A 17,296-nucleotide genomic window follows, 5' to 3' on the forward strand; every position below is an offset into this window, starting at 1 on the left:
ACAGTCCTGCTAATCACCACCATTACTAGTAAAAACAATAAAAAAATGTTTTTTTAAAAAGTCCCTAAATCTATCCCATAGATTTTGGACGTGATAACTTTTGCGCAAAACCAATCAATATACACTTATTGGGATTTTTTTCTAACAAAAATATGTAGCAGAACAAATATTGGCCTAAATTGATGAAGACATTTTTTTTTTTATTTATTTATTTGGAATGTTTTATAGCAGAAAGTAAAAATAAAAAAAAGATTGTATTCAAAATTGTCAGTATTTATTTATTTATAGCACAAAAAGTAAAAACTGCAGTTGTGATCAAATACCACCAAAAGAAAGCTTTATTTTTGGGGAAAAAAGGGCATCAATTTTATTTGGGTATAGCGTCACACGATCGCGCAATTGTCCGTTAAAATAACACAGTGCCATATTGCAAAAATGGCTTGGTCAGGAAGTGGGTAAAACTTGGATAAAAAAATAAATAAAAAACCCGACATTTAAAAAGAAAAATACAAAATAGTTTTATATTTTGTTAATAAATTTTGCAAACAGGTAATTTTTCTCCTTCATTTATGTATGCTGATGAGGCTGCGCTGATGGGCACTGATAGGCTGAAATGATGGGCACTAATAAGACAGCACTGTTAGGTGGCATTGGCAGGCACCAATGGGTGGCACTGAAGGGCATTGATAGGTGAAACCGAAGAGCACTAATAGGTGGCAGTAATGGACACTGATGGGTGGCACTGATGAGGCACTGGCACCACTGGTGGGCATTGATAGGTGGTACTCGTGGGCATTGATAGGTGGCACTGATTACTGGCACTTATACACTCATTTGTGGCACTGTGTGGGCACTGGCAGGTGGCACTGGAAGATGGCACTGGAAGGCGGTATTGGTGGGCAGAGATGAGGCGGCTTTGCCCCTTCCTCTTCGGGACCGATGTTCCTTGCACTGAAGCCGGTGATCAGCTTTTTTTTTCTCCTCACGCTGTTAGTGTGAGGAGAAAAAGAAAACGATTACCGATCTTCTGTTTACATCAAGTTATCAACTGTCATTGGCTGACAGCTGTTCACGTGGTAAGGGGCCGTGATATTCCGATCTGTGATCATCCGAGTGTCACTGACTCAGTGATCACAGCAGGGCAGGCGCAGGGAGCGTGCAAAGGGGAGGACGTCTATTGACGGCCTCCCGGCAAAGTGGATCCGTCATTCAGCTATAGCGCGGATCTGAAGGCATTAAACTGATATGCTCTGGGTAAGTTTTCCTGTTTAAAACCACTTGCTGACCAGCCACAGTACATACACTGCGTCAGGTCAGCAAGTGCAGGCAAAATCACATACATGTATATAATTTTGCTAGCCCCCATTTGCGTGCATTACTGCATGACTGTGCAAATTCCAGTTAAAGTAGCGCAGTGCTGAATAGCAAAAAAATGGCTTAGTCATGAAGGGGGTAAAATCTTTCTGGAGTGGCTAATGACCAATTTACTAGCCAAGTGCTAAATTATATATTTTTTTAATTTATTTACAAAAATTTAGCAGACGATCAAAGCATCCAATTTAGTCAGCTAGTTGCACAGTTAATGGTTACTAAATACATTTAGTTTAGAAAAATCCAAATGCAAATAACCCTTAAATAAAATCTGGCAACCTTTGCTCTCCACACAAGATCAAATATATCAAAGACAACATAGAGGCCAGGTTCACACTGGTATGACAAACGCTTCGACATTGGGAGCTCATATTGCATGACGTGTTAAAGTCAATGATTCCCTATGAGAGCCGTCTTAACTGGTCCGACACAAGTCAGTCCGACTTTGAAAATGCTCCCTGTACTACTTTTGTCTGACTTCAGTGATGTTCAGTGGGCTGAAGTTGGATCAAAGTCGGATTGCAGTCTTAACTGATCTGACTTTGGCATGCGACTTGCTCTGATGATCTTAAAGGGGAACTCCATGGCAAATGTAGAAAAAAAAAAGTGGCATAGGTTCCCCCCCTCCCACAAAATGCATACCAGACCCTTATTCGAGCATACAGCCCAGCAGGTCAGGAAAGGGGGGTGGGGACGAGCGAGTACGCCCCCCCTCTTGAACCATACTAGGCGACATGCCCACAACATGGAGGGGGTGGATGCTTTGGGGCAGGGGGGCCTTGCGCGGTTCAGGAGAAGGGGGGCACTTACCCGTCCCCACCCTCTTTCCTGACCTGCTGGGCTGTGTGCTCAGATAAGGGTCTGGCATGGATTTGGGGGGACCACACGCCGTTTTTTCGGTGTGGGGGTTCCCCTTTAAAATCCATACCAGACCGAAGGGCCTGGTATGCTCTTGAAGGGGGAACCCATGAGACTTTTGTTTACATTTGGAGTGGAGTTCCCCCTAAAGATTCATACCAGACACAAAGTGCCTGACATTGTTGGGATCAAAGTCGGATCCCTCATTGAAGTTGGACGGATGTCAGATTAGCAGGACAAAGTCAGATCCAGAGTTGTACGAGTGTCATGTTGTAGCTAGATTCTCTACTTCTGGCTAATTGAATCTTTATTTTCCACCTTGTTTTTCATATTTTGTTATCACCTGTTCTTATTTTTGTCAATTGGTTTTATGCAGCTTAATAATTATTGATTTAAAAAAAAAAAAAAATTCATGGGGTTAGAATCTTTTCCTTGCACGTGATTGGGTACTCTTTTCAAAGTGCAGTTGCAACAGAGCTTAGTAAATGAGGTAAGGCTTTACTTTGCAAAGTGCACAGACCTTTAGTAAATCAACCCCAAGGCATCTTTTTTGCTAACCTCTTTATATTAAAACTGAAGCAAAGTTTCCTACTGCATGTACTGTACAACCACACCAACCTAAGTAGAGAAATAAAAATCCATTGGATATAAAGTATTTTAGCCAATCATAATAAGATCATATATGCATATTTACATTCAGTACAATATATAATTACATCTATTACAGTATTCAATTTGTAATTTGATTACTGTATTGGCAGTGAATAAGTCCCCAGCACTTTGTATTACATAGATTGTTTCTCATTTAAATTGGATGACTGGTTAATTGTATAGGAAAATATTTTTCCTCTATAATCAAAGTGGTGTTTCAGCTGTTAAATTTTTTATTAAAAGTCAGCAGCTAAAAAAAAAGTAGCTGCTGACTTTTAATAAGGAGACTTACCTTTCCAGGGCGCCTGCGGTGTCGGCTGCCGAGGCTGACATGTCCCTGGCCTTTTGGGTCCCAGCGCCGCCGTTCGTACTAAGGGAAACAGGCAGTAGAGCCTTGCGGCTTCACTGCCCACTTCCTACTGCGCATGCGCGAGGTGCTTTGTGAATGGGACGTGCTGTGTTAGGGAACACACAGTTCCCAGAACACAGCACGCCCCATTACCCAGAAGACCGAAGATCACAGAGGAGCAGGAAGAAGGCAGATTAGGAAGACTGCCTAGCAACAGGGATTTCTGACCAGGTAAAAAAAAAAAAAGTATTTTTTTCAATTTTTTTTTATACATTTTTTAAATAATATTAACCACTTAAGGACCACTGCATGTAAATATACGTTGGCAGAATGGCATGTACGGGCACAAGCACGCACCCGTACGTGCTTGCCTTCCAGGGGGTGGGGGTCTGATCGGACCCCCTCCCGCTGGCTGCGGCGGTCCATTTCGCTGCAGGAGCGATCCAGGATGAGGGGATGGCCGTTGGTTTCTGGCCACCCCCTCTCGATCGCTCCTAGCGAATGAGAAGCTTCCCTTGCCTGTGTAGTGTAAACACAGGCAGGGAGGAAGTAATGTCACTCTCCTCGGGGCGGTCTTTTTGACCGGACTGCGAGGAGAGGACATAGTAAGTGCACCAATCACTACACTGACATGTAGGTACACATAGGCACACAAATCACCCCCTGAATCGCCCCCCCCCCCCCTCGCCTCCCAGTCACCCTTAGAAATCCTGAAGGCAGTGATTGGTTTTCGGGTGCCGTACGCGGCTAGGCTCCCAAAAAGTCCCACATATGTGGTATCCTCGTAATCAGGAGAAGCAGCAGAATATATTTTGGGGTGCAATTCCACATTTAACTATGGCATGTGTGAGCAATATATCATTTAGTGACAACTTTTTGTAAACTTTTGTTTTTTTTGTGTCATTATTCAATCACTTGGGACAAAAAAAATATTCAATGGGCTCAACATGCCCCTCAGCAATTTCCTTGGGGTGTCTACTTTCCAAAATGGGGTCATTTGGGGGGGGGGGTTTGTACTGCCCTGCCATTTTAGCACCTCAAGAAATCAGATAGGCAGTCATAAATTAAAAGCTGTGTAAATTCCAGAAAATGTGCTATAACTTTTGCGCAAACTAATAAATATAAGCTTATTGACATTTTTTTTTTTTTTTACTAAAGACATGTGGCTGAATACATTTTGCCCTAAATGTATGACTAAAATTGACTAAAATTGAGTTTATTCGAATTTTCTTATAACAAAAAGTAGAAAATATCTTTTTTTTTCAAAATTTTCAGTCTTTTTCCTTTTATATCGTAAAAAATAAAAATCGCAGAGGCAATCAAATACCATCAAAAGAAAGCTCTATTTGTGGGAAGAAAAGGAAGCAAATTTTGTTTGGGTACAACATTGCATGACCGCGCAATTGTAAAAAGACCTCTGGTCCTTAGGCTGACAATTGGTCCGGGGCTTAAGTGGTTAATGCTCTTTTTTTTTTTTTTTTTTAGGGTGACCCTCCACTTTAAGCCACCACATCGGCAAAGCATGTTAGATTGGGTTTTCCTTGGGTATTTAACCTGACCAGCATCTTCAAACAGTAAGGGAAATCGGCTGGGATGACAGATTGGGGCATCTGAGCAGCATCATTTTAATTTGATCAACACAGATTAAATGTTATTACTTACTATAGACTCTGAGCCCAAACACAGACCTCTTTATAAGTGTAGTGTTTGGATATTGCGCAGACATGGTATAATTCCCATCATCTGCAGAAGTCAGACGATCCAGTCTCAGAGTTCCATTCACATACAGGGTACATCTTCCTGCATACTGACCACCACACACAGGATCCCCACCAGGAAAACGCTGTGCAAATATATCATCTTTAAAAACCCATTGTATTATTGGATTGTCTTCAATTGGTATAGATTCATAAAAATAAACAGATTCTCCTTGGATTCCATTTTCAACCTGGTAAGCAAATACAGCACCTGTAAGAAAAGAAGAAAATGACCAGTAAATGTAATGTAGAATGTGTTTTTAAATTGTTATTATTATTTTAATAACAAATATGCCTATACTTACCAGCTCTGTGCAATGGTTTTACACAGAGCAGCCCCAGTTCGATCCTCTTCTTCTGGGGTCCCCTGCCGCCACATCAGGTGACCCCCATGAAAAGCCATGCTCGCTTTGGGCTCCTCCTCTTCTCGAGTACCCCCGCAGAGGAACGCTTTCCCTTGGGCACTTGTGTGGGCACGCTCCCAAGCCCTGCTGCTGTGCCCATTGACACAGACAGTAGGACTCGGCCCCTACCACCCTCCTTGTCCCAGCTTTTGATTGACAACAGCGCAGTGATGTACTAAGGAGGGGGGCGGACCGCCACGGGTGACACACATCACAGGCACTGCCCAGGGACCCCATGTACATCACTTTTCCTGTCATTGCAGCTTTGTAAAAACATTGATTGGATCAGCAGAGATACCAGCGGTTTTGGGGAGGCTGTCGGTAACCCTACCCCCCACCCCTATCTCATCAAGTTAGGCTGTCCCTCGGGGATGTTCACTATCTCCTGAGGCAGCTGGAGGTGGTGGGCGGGGTTAGGGTGTGGCTGCCTCCTCCTACAGACCCCTCCCCTCAGGCTGACCCTTCCCAGTTCCTACAGCTAAGGGCCGGTTCACACAGCGAGGCGATACGGCTCGCCTCGCCTCGCTCCCGCAAGTCGCCCCCGTTCTGTACAATGGAACCGTTCTGAGAGGAGCGACTCGAGTCGCTCCGACTCAGAAAAAAGGTTCCTGCACTACTTCGGGGCGACTTCGGGGGCGACTTGCATTGACTTCTATACAGAAGTCCTCTGCAAGTCGCCGCTGAGGTCCCCGCAGGTCGCGGCGAGGCAAGTCGGAGACGCCTCGCCGCGCCTCGCTGTGTGAACCGGCCCTTAAGAAGAAAGAGGAGGAGAAACCACACACCACAGCAGCTTCTGGCATGCGGTAAGTGACTGAGCATTGCACACTGTCACTACATGCAGACCTAATCTGTGTCTATAATACCACCCTGACATGGCACTATATACCACCCTGACCTAGGTTTGCCATATTTTCTTCAGTCAAACCCGAACACAGCAATCTTTTTTTATACTATAAACTATACATATATTTTGCAATTAAATAACATTTCTAATAAAATTAAGTTAATCACAAGTCCCCCTTTACATTAGAGTCCACAGAGTTCCACTTTTACGTTTGAACTCACAGTGTTCCCTTAGACCCCACCAGGGCATTTTCCAGGCGCTATAACGTTAGAAATAGCGCCTGCAATCCGCCCTAAAAAAGCTGCACCATTGTGGGCTTTCACACTACATCGGTGCGCTGGCAGGACGTCAGGGAAATGTCCTGCCAGCAGCTTCTTTGGAGCGGTGAAGGAGTGGTGTGTTTACCGCTTATCCACCGCTGCTCCCTACTGAAATCAATGGGGCAACGCTGTAATACCGCCAGCAAAACGCCGCTATTGCAGCATATTGCTGGCGGTTTTAACCCTTTCTTGGCTGCTAGGGGGGGTAAAAGCGCCCCGCTAGCGGCCAAAATGCGCCGCAAATCTGGCAGTAAAACGCCGCTAAATATAGAGGCGTTTTACCGCCCGTGCTATGGGCGGTGTGGTGTGAAAGGGGTCTTACTCTGTGTGGGGAGGGACTCTGCAGACTCTGATGTAAGGGAGAACTCTGGGGACTCTGACTTAAGGGATGCTCTGGGAACCCTGCTCTATGGGGGAACAGTGAGAACTCTGATGCATGAAGAAGACTACGATGTAAGGGGAAACGCTGTGGCTTCTGGTGTAAAGGGGAACTCTGATGTATTGGGTGCCTCGAGAACCCTGATTTACCTTAGTGTACTCACTCAGATGCGGAGAAGGGGGAGACTTCAGTCACAGACAGGGGTGATCAAATACCACCATACAAAAGCATTATTTGTGGGGGAAAAAAGGACATAAGGGCGATCAAAGGGTTAAATGCGTGCCTAGCTGGTGTTTTACTGCAGTGGGGGAGGTGCTTGTACTAGGGGGAGGCATGAAACTGCAGGAACACAGGATCCATGCCTTCCTTATCACCATTCTGCCCGTGTCCTGAACGATCAGCGGGCGCCTGGCAGACATCGGGTCTGCGGGACCCGCTGATCAGCTCTTGCTGTGTAGCATCACATTGGGAGCAAGTCTCTGGTGGCAAGGACTTGCGTCTGATAACCAGAAATGCAGGGTCATGTATTCATGTGATTCTGTGCAGCGTAGCTAACCTGTAGCAGTAAAAGTGCTATAGGGTGGTCAGAAACTGGTTAAGCTGGACAGCAAGAATGAAAAACAAAATGTGCGTAGTCCACCCTCAAAATGCATGGTGTCAGGAAAATCCATCATATTTTAAGTGGGATTCCATGCAAAATAACAAAAAATAAACAAAAAATGCATCCTGGCATCCAATCTGGCTGGCCAGAAAAGAAGGATGAGCTTTACCATCTTCCCCCTGAAGGATACTAGGTCACGTTCCATCACCTTAGCATTACTTACTACAGAAGCTCTACACTCTACATCTAAGCCCACGTTCACATTGGGCTGATTTGACATCTCAAATCGCATGCCAAATCGGATTCTATTGCTGGCAATGGCACCATCCCAATTGATGAGATGCCGACTTTGCAGCATCGCACCGATTCCCAAAAGTAGTTCCTGTACTACTTTTGGCGACTTTGGGGGTGATTTGAATAGACGTCTGTGCATAAAGCCCCCGCAGATGTCTGTCAAATCGCCCCTCGAAGTGAGTTCATCTGAACTCGCACGATTTCAAACTGGCCCTCTGTGTGAACGTGGGTGAATTAAGACATTGGAAATATTTAGTGCAATGACAACTACATAGGGTTACCACCTGTCCATGATTCACCCGGACAGTTAGGGTTTGGAATAATGCGTCCAGGTTTCAGACTGCCTGAAACCCGGATGCATTATTTAGACTGGATTATAGCTTCCCAGCAGGGTGTCTGGCTGCAGTTGTCTAAGCCAGAAGTGTCTGTTACACTCTTTAACACTGCCCAAAGCCAGCACTAACAACCCCCCCCCAAACATACACAGAGACATGAGAGGAGAGAGGGCGTGATCTGCGCCTCTTCCCCTCACCCCTACCCCTCTGTGTTTGCCCACACTCCAATCCCCAGCGCTGTACCTCAGCATAGGAAAGTAAGTTGGGGCTGCAAATTTGTCCAGTCCAGTAGCCACAGATACATCTGGATGAGAGGTGCTGACTTCCAAGGGGTGAGTGAGCTCATCATCCATCCCTGTCTGTGACTGAAGTCTCCCCCTTCTCTATCCTTTCTCTGAGTAAGTACACCAAGGAAAACCAGGGTTCTCAGAGCACCCCTTACATCAGATTCCCTCTTTACACCAAAGGCCACAGTGTTCCACCTTAGATCACGGTTCCCAGAGGATCCCTTATGTTAGAGTCCCCAGAGTTCTCCCTTACATGAGAGTCTGCAGAGTCCCCCCTTACAGTGAAAGGGAATTCTGCGAGTTCAGATGTAAAAGGGGAACTCTGTGGACTCGGATGTAAAGGGGGATTCTTGTTCTTAACTTTATACATATAGAAATATTATTTAATAGCAAAATATATGTATAGTTTATACTATAAAAAAAATTGCTATGGGCCACTAAAGTGTTTGGGTTTGACTTGAAGAAAAGGTGGCAACCCTACAACCACACCCAACTTTTTCTGTGGCGCGCATCCCACTTTTTTCTCTGGCAGGAGGGCCCAACTTATGATCTTGCTCGCAGACCCACTGCTTTCAGAAAATGCCCAAATATATCCATGGCCTGGGCCATGTAAGTAAATCAGCCAGGTGACATCAGTGGTTGGTAAGGACATGGTGGGTGTAATGCCCTAAACATCCAAACATATTCAGACTGAACACTGACCTCAATTCTGTTTATGAGAACACTAAGGCTGGGTTCACACTATTGTGAACTGGATGCGGTTAACCCTCATCCAATTCGCAATAGCAGGAGTTTTTGACCGGCTCTCTATGTAGCCGCTTCACATATTTCTGCAGGGGATCTGTTGCGAATTTGCACAGTGGTCTTGTGTGTCTTTTGGTCTGTTTCAGTTCCGAGTTCAGACAAAAATTGTGTCTGAAATCAGACCTAAAATGGTGAATGGAGACGCACTGAACCCCTGCTGTGAGCCGCATGTGAAGATAGTGTGAACCGAGCCTCAAGTGACTCATGTGAGTTATACTGATCAGATAGGCTCCTAATAGCTAGGAACCATGATCTGTCATCCCCTCTAGGTCAGTCTCCTCCCCCTACAGTTAGAACACACAGTCAGGGAACACAGTTAACCCTTTGATCGTCCCCTAGTGTTAATGCCTTCCCTGCCAGTGACATTTACACAGTAATCAGTGCATTTTATAGCACTAATCGCTGTATAATTGCCATTTGTCCCAAAAATCTGTCAAAAGTGTCCAATGTGTCTGCCATAATGTCGCAGTCATGATAAAAAATCACAGATCGCCGTCATTACTAGGGGGGGAACAAAAATAATAATAATATAAATGGCATAAATCTATCCCCTATTTTGTAGACGCTATAACTTTTGTGCAAACCAATCAATATACGCTTATTGCGATTTTTATTACCAAAAATATGTAGAAGAATACATATCAGCCTAAACTGAGTCAAAAAAGAGCTTTTAAAAAATAAAAAAATAAAAATGGGGATATTTATTATAGCAAAAAGTAGAAAATATTGTGTTTTTTTTTTTTTTCAAAATTGTCGCTCTTTTTTTGTTTATAGCGAAAAAAGTAAAAAACGCAAAGATGATCAAAAGCACCAAAAGAAAACTCTATTTGTGGGAAAAAAAGGATGTCCATTTTATTTGGGTACAACTTCGCACGACTGCGCAATTGTCAGTTAAAACTACGCAGTGCCGTATCCCCAAAAAAATGGCCTGGTTTTTGAGCAGCCAAATCTTCCAGGGCTGAAGTGGTATAGTGGGTAGCACTATCGCCTAGCAGTAAAAAGGGTCGGTGGTTCAAATCACAACCACGACACTACCTGCCTGGAGTTTGGATGTTCTCCCTGTGCCTGCGTGGGTTTCCTCCAGGTACTCCGGCTTCCTCCCACACTCCAAAGACATGCAGGTAGGTTAATTGGCTTCTGTACAAAAACTGGCCCTAGCATATGAATGCAAGTTGGGGACCTTGGATTGTGGGCTCCTTGAGAGCAGGGGCTGATGTGAGTGTGTACTCAGGTTGAACTGGATGGACTGGTGTCTTTATTCAACCTTACTAACTATGTAACTATGAAGTGGTTAAGCACTGATAAGCATAATTAATAGAACTATCTCTCTGACCAACAACTGTCTTTACGTGGGAAAAAAGAAAATTTAATGGACCAAGAATATACAGTAGCTACTCAAGTGTAATTTATTTTAGAAAGTGTAAACACTTAAAGTGGATGTAAACCCTTACATATACCCAGTGAATTGACTAGCCTCAGGTGATAGACAGAGGTGAAACAAGTCCTCCTACATGAGTTGTATCAGTTTATCTGCAGTAATTTGTCTTGTACATCCTTGTAAAACTCAGATGAAAAGGATATTTCACACACTCACAAAGCTTGGGTTGGGGAGCTGCAGTTACACACTGTACAAGAGCTCTGAGAGCTGATTGGATGAAAGGAACACTCCCCCCCCCTAATAATAATGTGCACCTCATTCTTTGCTTGAACCTATTTGCTATTTTACAAAGATTTGCGGGCTAAAAAAAAAACTTTTTTAAATGAGTTCCATTTTACAACACAGTGATTATCAGAGTTCTAATCAGATTTCCCCTTACATCAAGGTTCTCAAAGTCCCTTTCTCCACCGGGGTCCCTATTAGAGTCCCTTTTACATAAAACGCCCAAAAACGCTCATCCCAATTGAAATGAAGAGGAACCACATCAAAAATGCCCCCCGCAAACGCTGGAAAAGTGCAGCAAAAATGCTCCATTAACGCATAAGTGTTTTACTGGCAGTTTTGAAGCAAACTAGTATGAAAGTGTCCGTAAGGTTTTAGATTCTCAGCATACAATATCATGTAACCGCTTAAGCCCCGAACCATTTGGATGGCCAAAGACCAGAGCACTTTTTGCGATTCGGCACTGCATCGCTTTAACTGTCAATTGCGTGGTCGTGCTATGTGGCTCCCAAACAAAATTGAAGTTCTTTTTTTTCCAACAAATAGAGCTTTCTTTTGGTGGTATTTGATCATCTCTGCAGTTTTTATTTTTTACACTATCAACAAAAAAGAGTGCCAATTTTGAAAAAAAAATGCATTATTTTTTACTTTTTGCTACAATAAATATCCCCAAAAAATATATAAAAAAACATTTCCTCCGTTTAGGCTGATACGTATTCTTCTACATATATTTGGTAAACAAAAAATCGCAATAAGCGTATATTGATTGGTTTGCGCAAAAGTTATAGCTTCTACAAAATATGGGATAGTTTTATGGCATTTTTATAATGATTTTTTAGTAATGGTGGCGATCTGCGATTTTTATCCTGACTGCGACATTATGGCGGACACGTCGGACAATTTTGACACATTTTTGGGACCATTGGCATTAATACAGCAATCAGTGTGATTGAAAATGCATTGATTACTTTAAAAATTCACTGGCAGTGAAGGGGTTAAAACCAGGGGGCATTGAAGGGGTAAATGTGTCCTAGTGTGTGTTCTAACTGAAGGGGTGATGGGACTGTGCAGGGAAACTAACAGATCGCTGTTTGTCTGTTCATACAGAGTATGATCTGTCAGTTTCTCCCCTCAGAGAACCGGAAGGTGTGTGTTTACACACACAGTTCCGGGTTCTCCGTGTCCCCCTGAGCGATCGCAGAGCCCAGCGGTGATCGAGAACGCGGGGTACTCGAATCGGCTTGGGGAGCATGCGCCTCTTAGTGGCCGTCTATGTTACCGACGTAACATAACTGCGTTTCACGCAGCCAAGCCATGTTGCTGCAGTACAAGTGTGCGGGCTGGTCGGCAAGCAGTTAAAGTGGTAGTAAGCCCTGGATTTTTATATTTATCTACGGGTAAGCTTATAATAATGCCTACCTGTAGGTTAAAAGAGTAGCTCCTAAGGCTTGATTCACACTAATGCGTTTTTTTGATGCATTTTGCAGAAATGCAAGGACATTTTTTTAACATGGGTTCCTATGAAACATGTTCACATCAATGCATTTCTGTGCCTCTGCATTTTTGGAACGGGTAGGGGACTTTTTTCATGCAAAATGCAGCATTTTGTATGTAATAGAATTCAATGGACCCGCATCCAAAACGCAAGTACCGCAATTTGCATTTTTAAATTTAATTGTATTTATTTTTTTACACTGAATATAGCTGGTTGCTAAGGAGGGGGCCGGCTTCCAGACCCCTTCCTTAGCAAACAGCTATATACATAAAAATGTAAAAAAAATAATAATATTTGTGGTAAAAATGTGTTCCCAAAAAACTCAGCAAGCACAGCAAAAAGCACTGCAGAAACGCTCAAAAGCAACATGCATAGATGTGAATCGAGCCTTAATGTGCACGATCTAGGAGATATTCACCTGGTTGGCAGCTGGTGACATCAAAGGCGCATGCGCTTTGAAGGAACAGCATACCCATGCAGTTCTTTCAGAGATATGTGTGTGGCCATGACTCCCATGTACATGTGCGGGAGTAAGGTCATCATGGATCAGCCATTCAAGCAGCCGCAGCCCGTGAAGATGGAAGCCTCTGCTGGAGGGCTTCTTTTCAAGGCAAGTCTTTCATAATCTGCTAGTAGATGATGCATGGGTGGCACAGTGGTGTAGTGGTTAGCACTCTCACCTAGCAGTAAAAAGGATCGCTGGTTCAAATCCCAACCATGACACTACCTGCCTGGAGCTTGCATGTTCTCCCTGTGCCTGCGTGGGTTTCCTCTGGGTACTCCAGTTTCCTCCCACACTCCAAAGACATGCAGGTAGGTTAATTGGCTTCTGTCCAAAAATTGGCCTTGGTATATGAATGGGGACCTTGGATTGTGGGCTCCTTGAGGCTAGGGACCTACGTGAGTGTGCAATGTACAGGGATAGGCACAATTGTAGACACTCACTCAGGTTGATCTGGATAGACTGGTGTCTTTATTCAACCTCGCTAACTATAAAACATTATGCATTTGGGCCTGATTGCCACCTGTGCAGTTTTAGTGCTTTTTGCATTTTGCAGATTTGAACTACAGAACGTGTTCCATAGGAAACAATGTTAAAGCGAAGTTCCACCCAAAAATGGAACTTCCGCTTTAAGCACTCCTCGCGCCCTTACATGCCACATTTGGCATGTAATTTTTTTTGAGGGAAGGAGTGGGGGCTTCATTAGGAGGGGGACTTCCTGCTTCCACCCAGGGACCACCAAGGCGCCTCCTCATTTCACCTTAGGCAGCCCCTCCCTCTAGGGGATCTCCTGGGACACGTGACAGGTCCCAGGAGATCGCCTATCCACGCAGGGAGCACAGCCGACTCGCGTGACCAACCGTGAAGTCAAAACCTGTCACGACCAGGTGCCCAGAGTGGCAATGGAGGCGCTGGGGGAGAGGAGCGACACCCCATTCGGCCGCATCGCTGGACCGTGGAACAGGTAAGTGTCTGTTTATTAACCGGTTCCCGACCAGCGCACGCCGATGTACGTCGGCAGAATGGCACGGGCAGGCATATTGGCGTACAGGTAGTCCAATCTTCAATGCCGCCCTGCCATCGTGAGCGCGCCGTCGGCGGCGCGCTCGCGTGCCGGTCGGGACAACCCGTGAGTCCAGTCGCGGGTCCCGCAGACTCGATTGCCGCGGGCATACCCGCGATTGTCTCACAGGACGGCTGAATGGAGGAAATGCAGTGTAAACAGCATTTCTCCATTCTGCCTAGCAACTAGTGACGCTGATCTCTGCTGATGTGATTGGAGCAGAGATCAGTGTTCACTAAATGAAAGCCCAACCCCCCCACAGTTAGTAACACACCCCTAGGAACACTTAACCCCTACACTGCCACCCACTGGTTAACCCATTCACTGCCAGTGTCATTTACACAGGAATCACTGCATTTATATAGCAGTGATTACTGTAGAAATGACAATGGTCCCAAAAATGTGTCAAAAATGTCCTATGTGTCCCCCACAATGTCGCAGTCACAATAAAAATCGCTGATCGCCACCATTACTAGTAAAAAAAAATTATTAATAAAAATGCCATAAAACTATCCCTATTTTATAAACGCTATAACTTTTGTGCAAACCAATCAATAATCGCTTATTGCGATTTTTTTTTTTACCAAAAATATGTAGAAGAATACGTATCGGCCTAAACTGAGGGAAATTTTTTTTATATATATTTTTGGGGGATATTTATTATAACAAAAAGTAAAAAATAATACGTTTTTTTCAAAATTGTCGCTCTATTTTTGTTTATAGCGCAAAAAACAAAAAACGCAGAGGTGATCAAATACCACCAAAAGAAAGCTCTATTTGTGGGGAAAAAAGGACGTCAATTTTCTCCCTTCGTCTTTCAGGACAGCACCTGGAGAGAGCGCAGCTCCACCCATTTTCCCAGGAAACACTGCAGATCACTTTAAAGACCGGACACTTCCACCATGGCCTCAGTTGTAGTGTTTCCTCCGGCCATGGTGGAAGCGCTGCAGGGAACCAAGGGGTGCTGCGCTCTCTCCAGGTGGGGAGGGTTGGAGGCATGCCACTGTTGCGCGGTTGGTACAGACCTGGCCCAGCTTCCTCCCTTCACGCGCGGGGGTCGCTTTGGTGCCCGCTCTCCTTCATACCCAGGGGGGTCAGGCTGTGGAGGTTCCTCCTTCCTTTAGACCGGCGGCTGGGTCTGGTACGCGGCCGAGATTCATATCTCGCGCCGTTCGGCAGGCTCATGCCTTCCGGGTCCGGATGGCGAGTGCGTCATTTCCGGCCGGGGGCGGAACTTTTGACGGTGTGACGCGGCTTCCGGTTCCGGCCACTGGAATGCAGGGAGAGGGGGCCGGTCTCCTCGGCTGACATCACTTCCGGGAGGCGCGGAATTCAAACAGATAAAGCGCCCAGACGCAATTCGATCCTCGCTGACGATGGAGGAGGATCAATCGGCGGTGGCAGGAGCAGGAGCCACAATTGTCAGCCAGGCTCAGGTAAGCAGAGGCAGCGGTCTCTGTCATTACTGTTAGAGCTTTGTTTGTTTTTTCTCCCTTCCTGACTTGGGGAAGCCTGCAGCATTGTTTTCTTAGAAATGTTAAGTAGGAATAATGCTTTCAATGATTGTTTAGTGAGTCTGTGGGGGGATTCACTGGCTGAAGAGCAAATAGAATGTGAAATCTGTTAAAATCTGTTCTATTTGGCAGCATATCTTCCTGTGTCTACTTTGTGTTTTGTAACTCAGGTTTGGCGTCTTTTTTCTTGGTATATTTCAGAAAGCAAAAGAAAAGACCAAACATGTGTCCCCTCCTAGCAAGAAGAGGTGCCCATCATGTAGAAATGTTCTAAAAGATTCTTGGACTAAGGTGTTATGCAGGTCCTGCATAAGCGACTTGGTCAAGGAAGAAGCAGCTTCCAATACCCCTGCGTCTCAGCAGGGAGAGCTACTAAGTTCTTTCAGGAAAGAATTATCAGACACTTTTGAATCTTTCCGGTCTTATTTAGACAGACGCCCAGCTGCGGGCGGTAGCTCAGCGCCCCGTTCTCACTCCTCAGCATCTGCATCCAGGGGGGGCAGTGACTCTGAGGAGGAGGAGGAACACGCTACGTCCTCTGTTTCAGAGGAGGAGGCAGAGGAAGCAAAGGAGGCTTCCGCTTCTTCATCCCGGTATAAGTTATCCTTGGAGGAGGCGGATGACTTACTGAAAAATATCCACACGACTCTAAATATCACAGAGGATAAGGCCCAACTGTCACTACATGACAAGATGTTTCAGGGTCTGGGCCAGGTGAAACGCAGAGTTTTCCCTGTGCATAAGTTTCTATCCGAAACTGTCAAAAAGGAATGGAGAGACCCTGAGAGGCCTCCTTTCTTTTCTAGGTCTCTAAAGCGCAGGTTCCCTTTTGAGGAGGATAGCTCACAGGTGTGGAACAAGAAACCTAAGCTTGATGCAGCCTTTTCCCAGGTCTCAAGGAATACGGATCTTGCGTTCGAGGACATGGGTATCCTCAAGGATCCCATGGACAAAAGAGCTGATTCCCTGCTAAGGAAGGGGGGGCAAGTCGGGAGTGTTATTCCGCCCCCCTACCCCGAACCCAAAAAAACAGTGACAGTCTTCCAGCTGTGGGAGGGAGGTTACAGGCCTTCCTTCCGCAGTGGAAGTCAGTGACGGACAGTCTGTTTATCCTCAGTATAATAGAAAGGGGTTACAGACTGGAATTCGATCACTCCCCTCCCGCACGGTTTTACGTAACCCAGGCTCCTCAGGACTCAGAAAAGTCTGTAGCCATGATCTCTATTCTGGGGGAACTGATGCAGCAAAAAGTGATCATGTACGTTCCCCCCGAGGAGATGGGGTTGGGCTGTTACTCACACATTTTTCTTGTAAAAAAACCATCGGGCAAATTCAGATTGATCCTGAATCTGAAGATTTTGAACAAGTCAATCAAATACAAAAGATTCAGGATGGACACAATCTTCTCGGTAAAGAGTCTTTTGATGCCAAACTGTTTTATGGCGTCCATAGACTTAAGAGATGCATATCTCCATGTGCCCATGGCCATAGCTTCACAGAAGTATCTGAGGTTTGCACTCAGGACGGGAGGCTCGGTGATACATCTCCAGTTCAGAGCTCTCCCGTTCGGTCTATCCTCATCCCCAAGGATATTTACCAAGATCGTAGCAGAGGCCCTAGCCCCCCTCAGGGTAGAAGGTATATCAATCGTTCCATACTTGGACGACCTCCTAATCTTTGCCAATACAAAACATCTATTGGAGAGGGACCTGGGGAGAACAGTAAGACACTTAGAGGGCCTCGGATGGCTGATAAACAGGGAAAAATCAAGCATGATTGCATCCCAGTCGATAAAATTCCTGGGGTAC

General features: G+C 45.2%; 1 protein-coding gene across 2 annotated transcripts in view; it reads right to left on the bottom strand.

The window, feature by feature from the left end:
* LOC143934021 (cell adhesion molecule CEACAM1-like) overlaps nt 1–17,296 on the bottom strand; it is a 98,151-nt gene that overhangs the window by 69,843 nt on the left and 11,012 nt on the right. For both annotated transcript variants that reach the window (XR_013263192.1, XM_077457254.1), the window contains exon 2: nt 4,892–5,197. Coding sequence is in view for 1 of the 2 variants with exons in the window: in XM_077457254.1 (XP_077313380.1) it covers nt 4,892–5,197 (306 nt within the window). In the remaining variant the exon portion in view is untranslated. The remainder of the gene's footprint in view (nt 1–4,891; nt 5,198–17,296) is intronic.

Source organism: Lithobates pipiens, unplaced genomic scaffold, assembly GCF_037356315.1.
Source record: "Lithobates pipiens isolate NorthernLeopardFrog02 unplaced genomic scaffold, aLitPip1_a1.2 Scaffold_27, whole genome shotgun sequence".
Taxonomy (NCBI): Eukaryota; Metazoa; Chordata; class Amphibia; order Anura; family Ranidae; genus Lithobates; species Lithobates pipiens.